General features: G+C 44.4%; 1 protein-coding gene and 1 non-coding gene across 4 annotated transcripts in view; one reads left to right on the top strand and one right to left on the bottom strand.

The window, feature by feature from the left end:
- The window catches only part of LOC135531066 (adhesion G protein-coupled receptor E2-like), a 20865-nt gene extending 3700 nt beyond the window's left edge, over positions 1–17165 (top strand). Inside the window, exons 2-5 of one of the 3 annotated variants that reach the window (XR_010453952.1) lie at positions 7667–7748; positions 9153–9281; positions 11982–12103; positions 15478–17165. Coding sequence is in view for 2 of the 3 variants with exons in the window: in XM_064959198.1 (XP_064815270.1) it covers positions 7512–7748; positions 9153–9281; positions 11982–12103; positions 15478–15483 (494 nt within the window). In the remaining variant the exon portion in view is untranslated. Of the gene's footprint in view, positions 1–7511; positions 7749–9152; positions 9282–11981; positions 12104–15477 lie in introns of all 3 variants that reach the window. The other 2 variants (XM_064959198.1, XM_064959201.1) reach the window with 2 other exon arrangements.
- trnaa-ugc (transfer RNA alanine (anticodon UGC)) lies at positions 16060–16135 on the bottom strand. The gene has a single exon. It is a non-coding gene; the product is annotated as a tRNA-Ala (tRNA).
- Positions 17166–21557: the final 4392 nt, after the last annotated feature.

The following is a 21557-nucleotide window of genomic DNA, read 5'->3' as shown; positions in this document are numbered from 1 at the left end:
ACGTTGATCCAGAGCAACCCAAACATGCTCAATGGGGGACATTTCTGGTGAGTATGCAGGCCGTGGAAGAACTGGGACATTTTTAGCTTCCAGGAACTGTGTAGAGATCCTTGCAACATGGGGCCATGCATTATCATGCTGAAACATGAGGTGATGGTAGTGGATGAATGGCTTGACAATGGGCCTCAGGATCTGGTCAAGATATCTCTTTGCATTCAAATCGCCATCAATAAAATGCAATTTTGTTCGTTTTCCATAGTTTATGCTTGCCCATACCATAACCCCACTGTCACCATGGGGCAATCTGTTCACAAATCGCTCGCCCACACGTAGGCATACACGTGGTCTGTGGTTGTGAGGCCGCTTGGGTGTACAGCAAAATTCTCTAAAACTAAGTTGGAGGTGGCTTATGGTAGAGAAATGTACATTAAATTATCTGGCAAGAGCTATGGTGGATATTCCTGCAGTCAGCATGCCAAATGCACACTCCCTCAAAAGTTTTAGTTTCTTTTAGTTTCATTATGGATGTTATGGATGTAGTACTATGTTCAGGTAGTTATATTATAGATGTAGTTCTATGTCCAGGTAGTTGTGTTATAGATGTTATGGATGTAAGAGAGGGAGTAAGAGAGGGAGTAAGAGAGGGAGAGAGAGGGGGTTCAAGACAGATGAAAAAGGAGAGAAAGACTGACGGAAAACTTTTAGACTGAGAGAAAGAGAAAGTGAGAAGAATAAGGGAGGAAGAGAGAGATGATCTCTGACACGGTGTCTATTGTTGAAGGTCATCTTCACCTCATAAAGACCCTCTGTGTGTGTGTGTGTGTGTGTGTGTGTGTGTGTGTGTGTGTGTGTGTGTGTGTGTGTGTGTGTGTGTGTGTGTTTGTGTGTGTGTGTGTGTGTGCGTGCGTGCATGTGTCATAAAGACCTTCAGTGTGTGTGAGGCCTGCTGTCTGACTGAAATTTGATCTCACCCTCACAAATACTCACACACACACACACACACACACACATACACGCACACACTCACACACACACACACGTAAACACACATACACGCACACACTCACACACACACACACACGTAAACACACATACACGCACATACTCACACACACACGCGTAAACACACATACACGCACACACTCACACACACACACGTAAACACACATACAAGCACACACTCACTCACACACACATGTAAACACACATACACGCACACACTCAAACACACACGTAAACACACATACACGCACACACTCACACACACACACGTAAACACACATACACGCACACACTCACACACACACACGTAAACACACATACACGCACACACTCACACACGTAAACACACATACACGCACACACTCACACACACACACACACGTAAACACACATACACGCACACACTCACACACACACGCGTAAACACACATACACGCACATACTCACACACACACGCGTAAACACACATACACGCAGGAAACAAAGCTGCCCGATGACAAATACAGGAAACACATACAGACTTCAGAAAGTGTTCACATCACTTGATTTTTAAATGTTTGTTGTGTTCCAAAACCTTTAGGGACAGATTACCGCTTAATCCCAGATGGTAGCGAAACTTTAGGGAGATATGGAGCGAATTTAGTCAAGTCAGGAAAGTAGGCAATAGTGATTATACTACTAGTAAGCCCCAAGGGCCCACAGTACAGTAGCCTGTGGAATAGACTGTATATATGCAATGTGGAGAACCAGTATTTTACTGGTGATTAAACCCATGGGCCCACAGTACAGTAGCCTGTGAAATAGACTGTATATATGCAATGTGGAGAACCAGTATTTACTGGTGATTAAACCCATGGGCCTTTAGTACAGTAGCCTATGAAATAGACTGTATATATGCAATGTGGAGAACCAGTATTTACTGGTGATTAAACCCATGGGCCTTTAGTACAGTAGCCTATGAAATAGACTGTATATATGCAATGTGGAGAACCAGTATTTACTGGTGATTAAACCCATGGGCCTTTAGTACAGTAGCCTGTGGAATAGACTGTATATATGCAATGTGGAGAACCAGTATTTACTGGTGATTAAACCCATGGGCCTTTAGTACAGTAGCCTGTGGAATAGACTGTATATATGCAATGTGGAGAACCAGTATTTTACTGGTGATTAAACCCATGGGCCTTTAGTACAGTAGCCTGTGGAATAGACTGTATATATGCAATGTGGAGAACCAGTATTTACTGGTGATTAAACCCATGGGCCTTTAGTACAGTAGCCTATGAAATAGACTGTATATATGCAATGTGGAGAACCAGTATTTACTGGTGATTAAACCCATGGGCCTTTAGTACAGTAGCCTGTGGAATAGACTGTATATATGCAATGTGGAGAACCAGTATTTACTGGTGATTAAACCCATGGGCCTTTAGTACAGTAGCCTGTGGAATAGACTGTATATATGCAATGTGGAGAACCAGTATTTTACTGGTGATTAAACCCATGGGCCTTTAGTACAGTAGCCTGTGGAATAGACTGTATATATGCAATGTGGAGAACCAGTATTTACTGGTGATTAAACCCATGGGCCTTTAGTACAGTAGCCTGTGGAATAGACTGTATATATGCAATGTGGAGAACCTGTATTTTACTGGTGATTAAACCCATGGGCCCACAGTACAGTAGCCTGTGGAATAGACTGTATATATGCAATGTGGAGAACCTGTATTTTACTGGTGATTAAACCCATGGGCCCACAGTACAGTAGCCTGTGGAATAGACTGTATATATGCAATGTGGAGAACCAATATTTACTGGTGATTATACCCATGGGCCTTTAGTACAGTAGCCTGTGGAATAGACTGTATATATGCAATGTGGAGAACCAGTATTTACTGGTGATTAAACCCATGGGCCTTTAGTACAGTAGCCTGTGGAATAGACTGTATATATGCAATGTGGAGAACCAGTATTTACTGGTGATTAAACCCATGGGCCTTTAGTACAGTAGCCTGTGGAATAGACTGTATATATGCAATGTGGAGAACCAGTATTTACTGGTGATTAAACCCATGGGCCTTTAGTACAGTAGCCTGTGGAATAGACTGTATATATGCAATGTGGAGAACCAGTATTTACTGGTGATTAAACCCATGGGCCTATAGTACAGTAGCCTGTGGAATAGACTGTATATATGCAATGTGGAGAACCAGTATTTACTGGTGATTAAACCCATGGGCCTTTAGTACAGTAGCCTGTGGAATAGACTGTATATATGCAATGTGGAGAACCAGTATTTTACTGGTGATTATACCCATGGGCCTATAGTACAGTAGCCTGTGGAATAGACTGTATATATGCAATGTGGAGAACCAGTATTTACTAGTGATTAAACCCATGGGCCTATAGTACAGTAGCCTGTGGAATAGACTGTATATATGCAATGTGGAGAACCAGTATTTTACTGGTGATTAAACCCATGGGCCTTTAGTACAGTAGCCTGTGGAATAGACTGTATATATGCAATGTGGAGAACCAGTATTTTACTGGTGATTAAACCCATGGGCCTTTAGTACAGTAGCCTGTGGAATAGACTGTATATATGCAATGTGGAGAACCAGTATTTACTGGTGATTATACCCATGGGCCTATAGTACAGTAGCCTGTGGAATAGACTGTATATATGCAATGTGGAGAACCAGTATTTACTGGTGATTAAACCCATGGGCCTATAGTACAGTAGCCTGTGGATATTATACCCATGGGCCTATAGTACATTAGCCTGTGGAATAGACTGTATATATGCAATGTGGAGAACCAGTATTTACTGGTGATTAAACCCATGGTCCTTTAGTACAGTAGCCTGTGGATATTATACCCATGGGCCTATAGTACATTAGCCTGTGGAATAGACTGCCATTTGGGATGAGCACATTGTAAAGAAGGAACTTCTTTGCATCCCGACGAGGCCCAGAGTACTGTGGTGTTGACAGGGATGGGATTGAAGCTAGTCCAAGGCTAGTACTTTTCAGATCTGGCTCGTAGAACATTTGCCAAACTAGCCCGTCTGTGACATTTTGTATGTTCAAATATTTCATGGCACATATTTTGGATCCGGGCTCGTAATAATCTACCAGCCGGGCTGACAAATGCCTGAAATCCATTATTTATTTATTTTTATTTAAAGAGGCAAGTCAGTTTAAGAACAAATTCTTATTTACAATGACAGCCTTGGAACAGGGGGTTATCTGCCTTGAGCAGGCGCAGAACGACAGATTTTTAACTTGTCAGCTCAGGGATTTGATCTAGAAACCCTTCGGTTACTAGTCCAATGCTCTAACCACCAGGCTTCCTGCCGCCCCAGGTAGTCTAGTAGTCTGACCTACTCGGGGTGGGGATATCTTTTTCAAGGGAGAGCTTCTCCTGCTGAGCTAATTCTTTGATTAGGTGAAAGTCCAGCCGAAACTGTTTGGGTTTGCCCTGTACCAATACTGTTCCAGATTTATAGAGATTTATATTAGCTGACTCAGAGTCCTCGTTGTCTAGTATCCTGAGTTTCCACCCCTCAGTAACACTTAACAGAGGGGTAGTGTGTTATTAATATAGCACTGTGCCATGGGGATGGTCTGTGTGGAAGATGAGGTTAGTGATGTTCCTCGTTGTCTAGTATCCTGAGTTTCCACCCCTCAGTAACACTTAACAGAGGGGTAGTGTGTTATTAATATAGCACTGTGCCATGGGGATGGTCTGTGTGGAAGATGAGGTTAGTGATGTTCCTCGTTGTCTAGTATCCTGAGTTTCCACCCCTCAGTAACACTTAACAGAGGGGTAGTGTGTTATTAATATAGCACTGTGCCATGGGGATGGTCTGTGTGGAAGATGAGGTTAGTGATGTTTTTGTACTAGTCAACAAAAGTGTCTTTTGATTTTCAATGAGGAGCTTCATTTTGTACTCTTTTCTTGCCTTATCATTTTTGACATACACAGGGTACTGTATTTTAACTACCTCTGAACAGCGGGAGGCAGCTTCTACGGCCTCTCCATTTGGTTGGAGTAGACTGTGCGACTCTCCTGCCGTCGTTGGGCTAAAGGGCTTGGACACCTCTCACTTGACACGTCAGTGCTAATTGAAATGGTATCAAGCTTGGCAGCCTTCATTTAGCATTCAGTCCTTATAAAGTAATGTAATGTATTTTTCTGTAATAAAATATAGCTTCAGTCTAAACAGTAATCACTCAGTTCCAGGTTGGATGGTCCTTTCAGGTTTCTGTTGTTTCCATTTGCTGTATAGCTTTGGGATAACAATCCTTGGTAGTTGTGAACCTTCCAGGTGATTCTGTAATTGCATCCAAAATCAAAGTTGTAGGTTTTGAGTTTTGTTTTGAAGTGAAGGTTATGTTGTAGAGGGTAGCATCCTGTATATGTCCTGGTGACATAGTGAAGGTTATGTTGTAGAGGGTAGCATCCTGTATATGTCCTGGTGACATAGTGAAGGTTATGTTGTAGAGGGTAGCATCCTGTATATGTCCTGGTGACATAGTGAAGGTTATGTTGTAGAGGGTAGCATCCTGTATATGTCCTGGTGACATAGTGAAGGTTATGTTGTAGAGGGTAGCATCCTGTATATGTCCTGGTGACATAGTGAAGGTTATGTTGTAGAGGGTAGCATCCTGTATATGTCCTGGTGACATAGTGAAGGTTATGTTGTAGAGGGTAGCATCCTGTATATGTCCTGGTGACATAGTGAAGGTTATGTTGTAGAGGGTAGCATCCTGAATATGTCCTGGTGACATAGTGAAGGTTATGTTGTAGAGGGTAGCATCCTGTATATGTCCTGGTGACATAGTGAAGGTTATGTTGTAGAGGGTAGCATCCTGTATATGTCCTGGTGACATAGTGAAGGTTATGTTGTAGAGGGTAGCATCCTGTATATGTCCTGGTGACATAGTGAAGGTTATGTTGTAGAGGGTAGCATCCTGTATATGTCCTGGTGACATAGTGAAGGTTATGTTGTAGAGGGTAGCATCCTGTATATGTCCTGGTGACATAGTGAAGGTTATGTTGTAGAGGGTAGCATCCTGTATATGTCCTGGTGACATAGTGAAGGTTATGTTGTAGAGGGTAGCATCCTGTATATGTCCTGGTGACATAGTGAAGGTTATGTTGTAGAGGGTAGCATCCTGAATATGTCCTGGTGACATAGTGAAGGTTATGTTGTAGAGGGTAGCATCCTGTATATGTCCTGGTGACATAGTGAAGGTTATGTTGTAGAGGGTAGCATCCTGTATATGTCCTGGTGACATAGTGAAGGTTATGTTGTAGAGGGTAGCATCCTGTATATGTCCTGGTGACATAGTGAAGGTTATGTTGTAGAGGGTAGCATCCTGTATATGTCCTGGTGGCATAGTGAAGGTTATGTTGTAGAGGGTAGCATCCTGTATATGTCCTGGTGACATAGTGAAGGTTATGTTGTAGAGGGTAGCATCCTGTATATGTCCTGGTGACATAGTGAAGGTTATGTTGTAGAGGGTAGCATCCTGTATATGTCCTGGTGACATAGTGAAGGTTATGTTGTAGAGGGTAGCATCCTGTATATGTCCTGGTGACATAGTGAAGGTTATGTTGTAGAGGGTAGCATCCTGTATATGTCCTGGTGACATAGTGAAGGTTATGTTGTAGAGGGTAGCATCCTGTATATGTCCTGGTGACATAGTGAAGGTTATGTTGTAGAGGGTAGCATCCTGTATATGTCCTGGTGACATAGTGAAGGTTATGTTGTAGAGGGTAGCATCCTGTATATGTCCTGGTGACATAGTGAAGGTTATGTTGTAGAGGGTAGCATCCTGTATATGTCCTGGTGACATAGTGAAGGTTATGTTGTAGAGGGTAGCATCCTGTATATGTCCTGGTGACATAGTGAAGGTTATGTTGTAGAGGGTAGCATCCTGTATATGTCCTGGTGACATAGTGAAGGTTATGTTGTAGAGGGTAGCATCCTGTATATGTCCTGGTGACATAGTGAAGGTTATGTTGTAGAGGGTAGCATCCTGTATATGTCCTGGTGACATAGTGAAGGTTATGTTGTAGAGGGTAGCATCCTGTATATGTCCTGGTGACATAGTGAAGGTTATGTTGTAGAGGGTAGCATCCTGTATATGCTCCTGGTGACATAGTGAAGGTTATGTTGTAGACGGTAGCATCCTGTATATGTCCTGGTGACATAGTGAAGGTTATGTTGTAGAGGGTAGCATCCTGTATATGTCCTGGTGACATAGTGAAGGTTATGTTGTAGAGGGTAGCATCCTGTATATGCTCCTGACAAAAAACCCAAGTTTATCTGACTCTAAATCTATGTTTCTTTTAATGAACTTGCTGAAAAATGCAGGATCCCATCTGCATATGATCTCTCTCTCTCTCTCTCTCTCTCTCTCTCTCTCTCTCTCTCTCTCTCTCTCTATCTCTCTATCTCTCTCTCTCTCTCTCTATCTCTCTCTCCTTTCTCCTCACAGGTCTTAATTTTAGTCTGCTGGGGAACCTAGAGGCCAGAGATTGTCCCTGGGGCTTCATAGCCAAAGGGAGAACACTGTGTGTTGATATAGATGAGTGTAAAGAGTGGGACAGTAACCCACCCTGTGGAAGTAATGCCGCATGTTACAACACACAGGGGAGCTTCTACTGTCAGTGTCAACCTGGGTTCAGATCCACAACGACTTTCCAGTTTACTGCTCTCACTGGGGAGTGTAAGGGTGAGGATTATTGTGTGTGTGTGTGTGTGTGTGTGTGTGTGTGTGTGTGTGTGTGTGTGTGTGTGTGTGTGTGTGTGTGTGTGTGTGTGTGTGTGTGTGTGTGTGTGTGTGTGTGTGTGTGTGTGTGTGTGTGTGTGTGTGTGTGTGTGTGTGTGTGGGTGTGTGTGTGTGTGTACGTGAATGTTACTTGCCAAGGGAACAAACCATTACTTGGTCTTATCTGTGCAGTACTGAGAGTGTGTAGACCATGTTAATGATCATCAACTTTGTGTGGGTGTGCGGGGAGGGGGGGGATAATGATATTATTCTATGTGTAGGTGGGGAGGGGGGTGATAATGATATTATTCTATGTAAATTGTGTTAAATTAGCTGTGATAGTTCTGGAATACACACTGTCTTGAGGTCCTGGAGGAGAGATTAGGGAATCACTGGAGGAGAGGTTAGGGAATCACTGAGGGAGAGGTTAGGGAATCACTGGAGGAGAGGTTAGGGAATCACTGGAGGAGAGGTTAGGGAATCACTGAGGGAGAGGTTAGGGAATCACTGGAGGAGAGGTTAGGGAGTCACTGGAGGAGAGGTTAGGGATTCACTGAGGGAGAGGTTAGGGAATCACTGGAGGAGAGGTTAGGGAGTCACTGGAGGAGAGGTTAGGGATTCACTGGAGGAGAGGTTAGGGAATCACTGGAGGAGAGGTTAGGGAGTCACTGGGGGAGAGGTTAGGGAATCACTGGAGGAGAGGTTAGGGAATCACTGGGGGAGAGGTTAGGGAGTCACTGGAGGAGAGGTTAGGGATTCACTGAGGGAGAGGTTAGGGAATCACTGGGGGAGAGGTTAGGGAGTCACTGGAGGAGAGGTTAGGGAATCACTGGAGGAGAGGTTAGGGATTCACTGGAGGAGAGGTTAGGGATTCACTGGAGGAGAGGTTAGGGATTCACTGGAGGAGAGGTTAGGGAATCACTGGAGGAGAGGTTAGGGAGTCACTGGGGGAGAGGTTAGGGAATCACTGGAGGAGAGGTTAGGGATTCACTGAGGGAGAGGTTAGGGAATCCCTGGGGGAGAGGTTAGGGAGTCACTGGAGGAGAGGTTAGGGATTCACTGTCGGAGAGGTTAGGGAGTCACTGGAGGAGAGGTTAGGGATTCACTGGAGGAGAGGTTAGGGAATCACTGGGGGAGAGGTTAGGGAGTCACTGGAGGAGAGGTTAGGGATTCACTGTCGGAGAGGTTAGGGAGTCACTGGAGGAGAGGTTAGGGATTCACTGGAGGAGAGGTTAGGGATTCACTGGAGGAGAGGTTAGGGAATCACTGGGGGAGAGGTTAGGGAGTCACTGGAGGAGAGGTTAGGGAATCACTGGAGGAGAGGTTAGGGATTCACTGCGCTATCACCCTGTTTCCATCTCTCTACAGACCTCGATGAGTGTCAGGGGAAACTGCAGGTTTGTACCAGCAACGCCATTTGCATCAACACCATCGGGAGCTTCAACTGCCAATGCCAACCTGGTTTCAGATTCTCTGCTTATGCTGGGCACTGTGAAGGTTAGTCCAACAGGAGGCATCATTGCATGTGTGTCTTCTCTTGAATGATTGATTGACTGCTTCAGCTGGAAACATCACTACATACTGTGTATATTTTTTGTATGATCAAGGACAAAACAGAGTGAAACCCTCTTTCCTACACCCCTTCTCTCTCTCTCTCTCTCTCTCTCCCCTCTCTCCCTATATCTCTCTTCCTATCTCCCTCTCCCCCCTCTCCCCATTCTCTCTCTCATACCCTCTCTCTTTGTCTCTGTCTCTCTCTTTCTTTCTCTCATTATCTCTGTATTTATCTCTGGTCCTCTTGTAGACATCAATGAGTGTAGCGACAGCAACAGCTATGAATGCCCCGTTATCACCTACTGTACAAACACCATGATATTATTCTATGTAAGTTGTGTCAATGTGATTATGTGTATTTACATATTCATGTAGAAGAAACAGCAACAGCCGTGTGAAAGGCTCGGGTGTCAGTTTAGATTGTCTGTGTGTGTGTGCGTGTTTGTGTGCGTGTCTGTATGTGTGAATCCTACATGTAAAGGAAACAAAACATTACGTGCATTATCTTCTCTGTTCTGTGCAATATTTGTAGAGCGGTGATTCCCCAACTTCTCCTCTAGAAAAACAGAAAGTCCTCTTCTTTGAAGAACTAGCACAGCTGACTCTAATGGTCACCTGATCATCAAGCAATCATCAAATTCGTTAAATCAGCTGCATTAGTTCTGAAATACATCCACTACGTGGAGAGGTTAGGGAATCACTGGAGGAGAGGTTAGGGGATCACTGGAGGAGAGGTTAGGGAGTCACTGGAGGAGAGGTTAGGGAATCACTGGAGGAGAGGTTAGGGAGTCACTGGAGGAGAGGATAGGGAGTCACTGGAGGAGGGGTTAGGGGATCACTGGAGGAGAGGTTAGGGAGTCACTGAAGGAGAGGTTAGGGAGTCACTGGTGAGGAGGTTAGGGAGTCACTGGTGAGGAGGTTAGGGAGTCACTGGTGAGGAGGTTAGGGGGTCACTGGAGGAGAGGTTAGGGAGTCACTGGAGGAGAGGTTAGGGAATCACTGAAGGAGAGGTTAGGGAGTCACTGGTGAGGAGGTTAGGGAGTCACTGGTGAGGAGGTTAGGGAGTCACTGGTGAGGAGGTTAGGGGGTCACTGGAGGAGAGGTTAGGGAGTCACTGGAGGAGAGGATAGGGAGTCACTGGAGGAGGGGTTAGGGATTCACTGGAGGAGAGGTTAGGGAGTCACTGGAGGAGAGGTTAGGGAGTCACTGGAGGAGAGGATAGGGAGTCACTGGAGGAGGGGTTAGGGAGTCACTGGAGGATGGGTTAGGGAATCATTGGAGGAGAGGTTAGGGAGTCACTGGAGGATGGGTTAGGGAATCACTGGGGGAGAGGTTAGGGAATCATTGGAGGAGAGGTTAGGGAGTCACTGGAGGATGGGTTAGGGAATCACTGGAGGAGAGGTTAGGGAATCACTGGAGGAGAGGTTAGGGAGTCACTGGAGGAGAGGATAGGGAGTCACTGGAGGAGGGGTTAGGGAGTCACTGGAGGAGAGGATAGGGAGTCACTGGAGGAGGGGTTAGGGAGTCACTGGAGGAGAGGTTAGGGAATCACTGGAGGAGAGGTTAGGGAATCATTGGAGGAGAGGTTAGGGAGTCACTGGAGGATGGGTTAGGGAATCACTGGAGGAGAGGTTAGGGAATCATTGGAGGAGAGGTTAGGGAGTCACTGGAGGATGGGTTAGGGAATCATTGGAGGAGAGGTTAGGGAGTCACTGGAGGATGGGTTAGGGAATCACTGGAGGAGAGGTTAGGGAATCACTGGAGGAGAGGTTAGGGAGTCACTGGAGGAGAGGATAGGGAGTCACTGGAGAAGGGGTTAGGGAGTCACTGGATGAGAGGATAGGGAATCACTGGAAGAGAGGTTAGGGAATCACTGAAGGAGAGTTTAGGGAGTCACTGGTGAGGAGGTTAGGGAGTCACTGGTGAGGAGGTTAGGGAGTCACTGGTGAGGAGGTTAGGGGGTCACTGGAGGAGAGGTTAGGGAGTCACTGGAGGAGAGGATAGGGAGTCACTGGAGGAGGGGTTAGGGAATCACTGGAGGAGAGGTTAGGGAGTCACTGGAGGAGAGGTTAGGGAGTCACTGGAGGAGAGGATAGGGAGTCACTGGAGGAGGGGTTAGGGGATCACTGGAGGAGATGTTAGGGGATCACTGGAGGAGAGGTTAGGGAGTCACTGGAGGAGAGGATAGGGAGTCACTGGAGGAGGGGTTAGGGAGTCACTGGAGGATGGGTTAGGGAATCATTGGAGTAGAGGTTAGGGAGTCACTGGAGGAGGGGTTAGGGAGTCACTGGAGGATGGGTTAGGTAATCACTGGAGGAGAGGTTAGGGAATCACTGGATGAAAGGTTAGGGAGTCACTGGAGGAGAGGATAGGGAGTCACTGGAGGAGGGGTTAGGGAGTCACTGGAGGAGAGGATAGGGAGTCACTGGAGGAGGGGTTAGGGAGTCACTGGAGGATGGGTTAGGGAATCACTGGAGGAGAGTTTAGGGAATCACTGGAGGAGAGGATAGGGAGTCACTGGAGGAGGGGTTAGGGAATCACTGGAGGATGGGTTAGGGAATCACTGGAAGAGAGGTTATGGAGTCACTGGAGGAGAGGAAAAGGGAGTCACTGCCCTATCAACATGTTTCGTTCTCTCTTCAGACCTCGATGAGTGCCAGGAGACACCTCAGGTCTGTGGCAGCAACACCAGTTGCCTCAACACCTTCGGGAGCTACCACTGCCAGTGCCAACCTGGGTTCAGATTCTCTAATCACACGTTGAAGGTGAGTCCCACAAGAGGGAATCATTGTGTGTGTGTGCGTGTGTGTGTGTGTGTGTGTGTGTGTGTGTGTGTGTGTGTGTGTGTGTGTGTGTGTGTGTGTGTGTGTGTGTGTGTGTGTGTGTGTGTGTGTGTGTGTGTGACTTCTCTTGATTAATTGATTAATTGATTGACTGCTTTTGCTTGAGACATCACTACATACTGTACATATGTAGGTATGGAAAGACTTTATAGAGTCCATAGAGACTATTGCATTTGTGACTTTAAAGACTATTGAGACTATGGATTCTAAAGGGTCTAAAGATTCTATAGTGACAATTGAAACTATAGAGACAAAAGGGACAATAGCTACTATGGCAACCACAGAGACTGAAGCATTTATGTCTATATAGACTATTGAGACTATCGATACTGAGGGAATAAAGATACTAAAGAGACTATAGAGACTGTAGAGGAACCACAGAAGAAGGTAACGATAAGAGAATGGTTGAAGATGCATAAGGAGTAACCAGGGGGATTACTGGGTGTGTTGGGGAATAGGGTTAAGTGAATGTGGATGTGAGAGTTGAAATGACAGGTTAAGATGATTGACATTTGGATATTAAGAGATTGAAATGTGGATAATGACAGATTGATATTTTGAAAATAATTGGTAATCTGAAGTATTGAATTTAGGACAATAAGAGATATTATTTGTACTGAGTGAATGAGAGCTTCCAGGGAACTAGACTCAGTGTGAAAGAGGTGTGTGTATGAATGAATACCCCAACCAGTTCTGTGAGCTGAGTTTTTAACATTATATAGGGATGCTGCATGATGTGAAGATATGAAAGGAGAAGTTACTATTACCGAATATACTGTATGAATATTATACTGAGGTACTAGAGATGTGATGATGGAACAATGTATGTAGAGTATAATGTGTTACTAGAGATGTGATGATGTAACAATGTATGTAGAGTATAATGTGTTACTAGAAGTGTGATGATGTAACAATGTATGTAGAGTATAATGTGTTACTAGAGATGTGACGATGTAACAATGTATGTAGAGTATAATGTGTTACTAGAGATGTGATGATGTAACAATGTATGTAGAGTATAATGGGTTACTAGAGATGTGACGATGTAACAATGTATGTAGAGTATAATGGATTACTAGAGATGTGATGATGTAACAATGTATGTAGAGTATAATGTGTTACTAGAAGTGTGATGATGTAACAATGTATGTAGAGTATAATGTGTTACTAGAGATGTGACGATGAAACAATGTATGTAGAGTATAATGTGTTACTAGAGATGTGACAATGTAACAATGTATGTAGAGTATAATGTGTTACAAGAGATGTGATGATGTAACAATGTATGTAGAGTACAATGTGTTACTAGAGATGTGATGATGTAACAATGTATGTAGAGTATAATGTGTTACTAGAGATGTGATGATGTAACAATGTATGTAGAGTATAATGTGTTACTAGAGATGTGATGATGGAACATCATTACTTTAAGCTGTGAAGGTCAGTCAATGTGGAACATTTCAAGAACTTTGAAAGTTTCATCAAGTGCAGTCGCAACAAACATCAAGCACTATGATGAAACTGTCTCTCATGAGGACCGCCACAGGAAAGTAAGACCCAGAGTTACCTCTGCTGCAGAGGATAAGTTCATTACAGTTAACTGTCTCTCATGAGGACAGCCACAGGAAAGTAAGACCCAGAGTTACCTCTGCTGCAGAGGATAAGTTCATTACAGTTAACTGTCTCTCATGAGGACAGCCACGGGAAAGGAAGACCCAGAGTCACCTCTGCTGCAGAGGATAAGTTCATTACAGTAACTGTCTGTCATGAGGACAGCCACAGGAAAGGAAGGCCCAGAGTTACCTCTGCTGCAGAGGATAAGTTCATTACAGTTAACTGTCTGTCATGAGGACCGCCACAGGAAAGGAAGGCCCAGAGTTACCTCTGCTGCAGAGGATAAGTTCATTACAGTTAACTGTCTGTCATGAGGACCGCCACAGGAAAGTAAGACCCAGAGTTACCTCTGCTGCAGAGGATAAGTTCATTACAGTAACTGTCTGTCATGAGGACCGCCACAGGAAAGGAAGGCCCAGAGTTACCTCTGCTGCAGAGGATAAGTTCATTACAGTAACTGTCTGTCATGAGGACAGCCACAGAAATGGAAGACCCAGAGTCACCTCTGCTGCAGAGGATAAGTTCATGAGGAGACTGCATGAATCAGGCCTTCATGGTCAGATTACTGCAAAGAAACCACTACTAAATTAAACCAATAATAAGAAGAAAATTGCTTGCACCAAGAAACACAAGCAATAGACATTAAACGGATGAAAATGTGTCCTTTGGTCTGATGAGTCCACATTTGAGTTTTTTTGTTCCAACCACCTTGTCGTTGTGAGACACAGAGTAGGTGAACGGATGATCTCCGCATGTGTGGTTCCCATCGTGAAGCATGGAGGAGGAGGTGTAATGGTGTGGGGTGCTTTGCTGGTGACACGGTCTGTGATTTTTTTTAGAATTCAAGGCACACTTAACCAGCATGGCTACCACAGCATTCTGCAGTGATACGCCATCCAATCTGGTTTGCACTTAGTGGGACTATCGTTTGTTTTTCAACAGGACAATGACCCAACACACCTCCAGGCTGTGTAAGGGCTATTTGACCAAGAAGGAAAGTGACAGAGTGCTGCATCCTGGCCTCCACAATTACCTGACCTCAAACCCAATTTACATTGCTTGGGATGAGTTGGACCGCATAGTGAAGGAAAAGCAGCCAACATGTGTTCATCATATGTGGGAACTCCTTCAAGACTTTTGGAAAAGCATTCGAGGTGAAGCTGGTTTAGAGAATGTCAAGAGTGTGCAAAGCTGCTATCAAGGCAAAGGGTGGCAACTTTGAAGAATCTAAAACATAAAATATATTAAGATTTGTTTAAAACCTTTTTAGTTACTACATGATTCCATATGTGTTATTTCATAGTTTTGATGTCTTCACTTTTATTCTACAATGTAGAAAATAGTCAAAATAAAGAAAAACCCTTGAATGAGTAGGTGTGCCCAATCTGTGGACTGGTTCTGCATGTCAATGCAACAGGTTCAAAATGATTTGATTCCAAGAAAGGAGCTCTGGGATTGTTTACTTTAGAAGGTGCCTATTCTGCTTAATGGGACACGGTATGATCTGAAGTATGATTCTGTTCAATGGGACACTGTATCATCTGAAGTATGATTCTGTTTACACATGGTTTTATCAAGACGTCCCGCCCAAGATGCAATAAGCTCGATTAAGATGAAGACTTTTATGACTGATTAAGATGTAGCAGAGTGAAAACTAAGTATGTTTATTTTCTTTCTTCCAGTACTGATGGAAAGTCCAATATCCAGTTTTCTGATGAGTTCACCAATGATTTTGTCACATCTGCTCCTGCTCCCCCTCTCTGACGCTCGAGGTTGCCAGGCGACTCATCATTACTCACACCTCTCACCATCGTTACGTGTCCCAGCGCTTCATCGGACTCACCTGGACTCCACGTCATTGATTATCTACACTATATCTGTCACCCCCTCCAGTTAATTTTTCGTGTCTGCATTGATGTTGTTTTGTTTCTCCTGTCCAGACGCTCTTCCTGTTTTTCCTGTCCAGACGCTCTTCCTGTTTTTCCTGTCCAGACGCTCTTCCTGTTTTTCCTGTCCAGACGCTCTTCCTGTTTTTCCTGTCCAGACGCTCTTCCTGTTTTTCCTGTCCAGACGCTCTTCCTGTTTTTCTTGTCTGTTAACCCATTAAATATTCATTCCCTGTACTTACTTCTCGTCTCCCAGCGTCTGGCATCACAGAGCCATTACAGATTGTGTACATTTCCTTTTTAAATATATATCCCATTTAGCAGACGCTTTTGTCCAAAGCGACTTACAAGTCGGCTGGGGCCACTACTGCATATGGGTGGCCCCAGTGGGAATCGAACCCACGACGCTTGGCGTTGCAAGCGCCATGCTCTACCGACTGAGCCACACAGGACCCTTTTTAAAGACTTGCTGAAGCATTTGACTTAGGATAACAGTTAGTGAGACTGTAGTAATATACAGTATAAAGATACCTGGATCCGGCTGTTTTTTCATTTGTTTTTATTTAAATTTAACCTTTATTTGACTAGACAAGTCAGTTAAAAACAAAATGTTATTTACAATGATGCCCTAGGAACAGTGGGTTAACTGCCTTGTTCAGCGGCAGAACAACATATATATTTTCTTTCAGCTCCGGAGATTCGATCTAGCAACCATTCGGTTATTGTCCCAATGCTCTAACCACTAGGCTACATGCCACCCCTTAGGATACCTATCTCCTCTCTTGGGTAGGGGGTAGTATTTTCACCTCCTGATGAAAAGCATGCCAAAGTAAATTGCCTGTTACATAATCCCAGAATTTAGGATATGCATATAATTAGTAGATTTGGATAGAAAACACTCTAAAGTTTCCAAAACTGTTAAAATAATATGCCTGTGATTATAACAGCACTGATATGGCAGGCGAAAACCTGAGAAAAATCCATCCAGGAAGTGGAATTGTTTTCATGTGGCTGTTCTGGTTTCAAGCTTTTATTTTGAAAAATGACGTGTTAAAAGCCATTTCAACAGTTTTAACAATTGTTATCACAATGTCATACAAGGAGGGAAAATGTTGCTGTCTGAAGAGGTAGCATTGAATTGTACACAGCATCTCCTCTCACTCAGGTGACTGTGACCTCCTCCTCAGACCAATTGACAGTACGCCCAGAACATTGTTCTGGGAACCAAAATGAGTATCTCAGTTTCAAGGTCCCAGATTTGAAAGAAGAACCCTTGTTAGTTATCAGTCAGTCAGTCACTTGCAGGAACCAACGTTGCATAATGAATCATGTAAATCATGCTTATATGAATTGTGTGGATAGCCGTATATCAGATAACTAACGGGACTGTCCCGGCAGAGCTCCTGACCGATGTGAACTATGCATGGTGTTTGTTGGAACCTCTCCAGCTTGCTGATAATAAAGAATGATTCATTTAAGTTTGACTTTAAGTCCCTGGTGGTAATTTCCACGACAACGCAAATAATATTATGTTGTCACATCAGCACGGTAATGGTTGTAATGGATACCCTGTTTGGTTTGTGCAAGTGTGATTGATAGGTGAGAACGGCATGTTTGTGTGTCCGTGTGTGTGTGTTTGTGTGTCTGTGTGTGTGGCAAGGGCTCAACATGCTTTGTGTGTGTCCACTACAGATGAGGATGTGTGTGTGTATTTGTGCATCCGTGTGTGTGTGTGTGTGTGTGTGTGTGTGATGCGAGTATCTCAGCTCAGCTTGTGTGTGTGTGTGTCCACTACAGATGAGGATGAGTGTGTGTGGGTTCCCTCGGTGCGCAGCCCTCTGGGCATGTGCACAAACACACCTGGTCGATACACCTGTCTGTCAGGGCTTAGTAACAACAGTAACAACACTGCGCCCGGCACAGATGAGACGGCTGAGGCCATGCTAGCCCTGACCCCTGATGCCTGCCCTGATTACTGACCCCCGACCTCTAACCCCCCCAACACCGTTTTTTTGGCCACATTCCAATCCAGACATCTGCCTGAACTCACAGCTGTACCCATCACATGATATAGCAGCAATCTGATGCCTGACTGAGCTGTAAGTCCAGAACAGACTGTGGGAGGAGCACAGTACAACATAGAGCCATGACTACATGGAGCTCTATTCCACATCAAGTAACTCACGCCAACAGTAAAGTTTGATTAAAAAATAAATACACCTTATGGAACAGCGGGGACCGTACCCTAAACCAGTTGGAACGTGACCCCATACCCTGAACCAGTTGGAACGTGACCCCGTACCCTAAACCAGTTGAAACTGATCTGAGTGTGGTGCTTATATTACAGTAGGGACTTTCCTCTGTTGCTGTAGATACCGTTATTCCACTAGCAGCTTCCTCTTTCTAGTGATGAGGCCCAAATGACACCCTCTTCCCTGTATAGTGCACTACATTAGACCAGGGCCCTATTCCCTGTATAGTGCACTACATTAGACCAGGGCCCATAGTGCACTGTATTATAGGTTGTCATTTTTGATGCATGCTATGATGGTTACCATGGTAACATTTCATCACTGGTGTGCTGTGGGTTTCTGGGTGTTTTAATCTCCACCTCAACTTCCTCTCTGTCTCATGTCTTCATTTATAACTTAGTTTGTTAGTTCGTATAACTTAGTTCAAACAGACAGGTCATTCATTCACCTGACCACACGACTGAACAGTAGTCAAGCTGCGTCAAAATTAGGGCCTGTAAAACCTGCCTTGTTGACAGTGCTGTTAAGAAGGTAGAAACTAGGCCCTGTAGGACCTGCCTTGTTGACAGTGCTGTTAAGAAGGTAGAAACTAGGGCCTGTAGGACCTGCGTTGTTGACAGTGCTGTTAAGAAGGTAGAAACTAGGGCCTGTAGGACCTGCCTTGTTGACAGTGCTGTTAAGAAGGTAGAAACTAGGGCCTGTAGGACCTGCCTTGTTGACAGTGCTGTTAAGAAGGTAGAAACTAGGGCCTGTAGGACCTGCCTTGTTGACAGTGTTGTTAAGAAGGTAGAGCAACACTTTATTATGGACGGACTTCTCCCCATCTTAGCTACTGTTGTATCAATATGTTCTGACCATGACAGTTTACTATCCAGGGTTACTACATGCAGTTTAGTCACCTTCACTTGCATAATTTCAACATTATGCATTTGAAGATTTATTTGAAGTTTAGGCTTTGGTGAATGATTTGTCCCAAATATAATGCTTTTAGTGTTTGAAATATTTAGGACTAAATTATTCCTTTCTTCCCATTTTGAAAGTCACTGCAGCTCTTTGTTAAGTGTTGCAGTTATTTCAGGCTCTGTAGTAGCTGACATACACAGTGTTGTGTCATCCTCATGCATAGACCCACTGGCTTCACTCAAAAGTGTGGCAACTGCTCGGCCTCCGACCACAAGGCCCTGCAGAGTGTTGTAACGGCTTTCTTCCTGGGAAGGAGAGACGGACCAAAACGCAGCGTGGTTGTAGTTCATGTTTTTAATAAGAAAACTCAACATGAACATAATACAAAACAATAAACGTGGCAAAACTGAAACAGTCCTAACTGGTGCAGAAAACACTAAGACAGGAAACACTAAAGGACTATGGTCAGAACGTGACAAGTATAGTGCGTACGGCCGGTACATCCCTGTTACCAGGCTTCCTGCCATCCAGGACCTCTATACCAGGCGGTGTCAGAGGAAGGCCCTAAGAATTGTCAAAGACCCCAGCCTCCCTATTCGTAGACTGTTCTCTCTGCTACGGTACCAGAGCACCAAGTCGAGGTCCAAGAGGCTTCTAAACAGCTTCTACCCCCAAGCCGTAAGACTCCTGAACATCTAATCAAATGGCTGCCCAGACTACTTGCATTGCCCCCCTCCTCCTTTACACGGCTACTCCTCTCTTTTATTATCTATGCATAGTCACTTTAATAACTCTACCTACCTCAATTACCAAGACTAACCGGCTGTCCCTGAAAAGAGACTCTGTACCGGTACCCTTGTGTATAGCCTTGCTAATGTTATTTTACTGCTACTCTTTCATTATTTATTACTTGTATTTCTTATTCATATTTTTTTTAAGTATTTTTTTATAAAACATGTTTAAACAGCATTGTTGGTTAGGGCCTGTAAGTAAGTAATTTATGTAAATGCTGTGCTTATTGAATGTTCTACTAAGGGTTGGTAACAGGCTGATTGGTCTAAAAGTTTACTAAGGGTTGCTAACAAGCTGATTGGTCTAAAGGTTTACTTTGAGTTGGTAACAGGCTGATTGGTCTAAAAGTTTACTAAGGGTTGCTAACAAGCTGATTGGTCTAAAGGTTTACTAAGGGTTGGTACCAGGCTGATTGGTCTAAAAGTTTGCTAAGGGTTGGTAACAGACTGATTGGTCTAAAAGTTTACTTTGAGTTGGTAACAGGCTGATTGGTCTAAAAGTTTACTAAGGGTTGGTAACAGGCTGATTGGTCTAAAGGTTTACTTTGAGTTGGTAACAGGCTGATTGGTCTAAAAGTTTACTAAGGGTTGCTAACAAGCTGATTGGTCTAAAGGTTTACTAAGGGTTGGTAACAGGCTGATTGGTCTAAAAGTTTACTAAGGGTTGGTAACAGGCTGATTGGTCTAAAGGTTTACTTTGAGTTGGTAACAGGCTGATTGGTCTAAAAGTTTACTAAGGGTTGCTAACAAGCTGATTGGTCTAAAGGTTTACTAAGGGTTGGTAACAGGCTGATTGGTCTAAAAGTTTACTAAGGGTTGGTAACAGGCTGATTGGTCTAAAAGTTTACTAAGGGTTGGTAACAGACTGATTGGTCTAAAAGTTTGCTAAGGGTTGGTAACAGACTGATTGGTCTAAAAGTTTACTAAGGGTTGGTAACAGGCTGATTGGTCTAAAAGTTTACTAAGGGTTGGTACCAGGCTGATTGGTCTAAAGGTTTACTAAGGGTTGGTAACAGGCTGATTTGTCTAAAAGTTTGCTAAGGGTTGGTAACAGACTGATTGGTCTAAAAGTTTACTTTGAGTTGGTAACAGGCTGATTGGTCTAAAAGTTTACTAAGGGTTGGTTACAGGCTGATTGGTCTAAAAGTTTACTAAGGGTTGGTAACAGGCTGATTGGTCTACTAAGGGTTGGTAACAGGCTGATTGGTCTAAAAGTTTACTAAGGGTTGGTACCAGGCTGATTGGTCTAAAAGTTTACTAAGGGTTGGTACCAGGCTGATTGGTCTAAAAGTTTACTAAGGGTTGGTAACAGGCTGATTGGTCTAAAAGTTTACTAAGGGTTGGTAACAGACTGATTGGTCGGCCTTTTGAGCCAGTAAAGGGGACTTTACTATTCTTAAGTAGCAGAATGACTTTTGCTTCCCTCCAGGCCTGAGACAACACGCCTAGTAGGCCTGAGGCAACACACCTAGTAGGCCTGAGGCAACACGCCTAGTAGGCCTGAGGCAACACACCTAGTAGGCCTGAGGCAACACACCTAGTAGGCCTGAGGCAACACACCTAGTAGGCCTGAGGCAACACACCTAGTAGGCCTGAGGCAACACACCTAGTAGGCCTGAGGCAACACACCTAGTAGGCCTGAGGCAACACACCTAGTAGGCCTGAGGCAACACACCTAGTAGGCCTGAGGCAACACACCTAGTAGGCCTGAGGCAACACACCTAGTAGGCCTGAGGCAACACACCTAGTAGGCCTGAGGCAACACACCTAGTAGGCCTGAGGCAACACACCTAGTAGGCCTGAGGCAACACACCTAGTAGGCCTGAGGCAACACACCTAGTAGGCCTGAGGCAACACACCTAGTAGGCCTGAGGCAACACTCCTAGTAGGCCTGAGGCAACACAACTAGTAGGCCTGAGGTAACACACCT

The sequence above is a fragment of the Oncorhynchus masou genome, chromosome 5 (assembly GCF_036934945.1).
Source record: "Oncorhynchus masou masou isolate Uvic2021 chromosome 5, UVic_Omas_1.1, whole genome shotgun sequence".
In the NCBI taxonomy this organism is placed as follows: Eukaryota; Metazoa; Chordata; class Actinopteri; order Salmoniformes; family Salmonidae; genus Oncorhynchus; species Oncorhynchus masou.
This window is presented reverse-complemented; position numbering and strand designations above follow the sequence as displayed.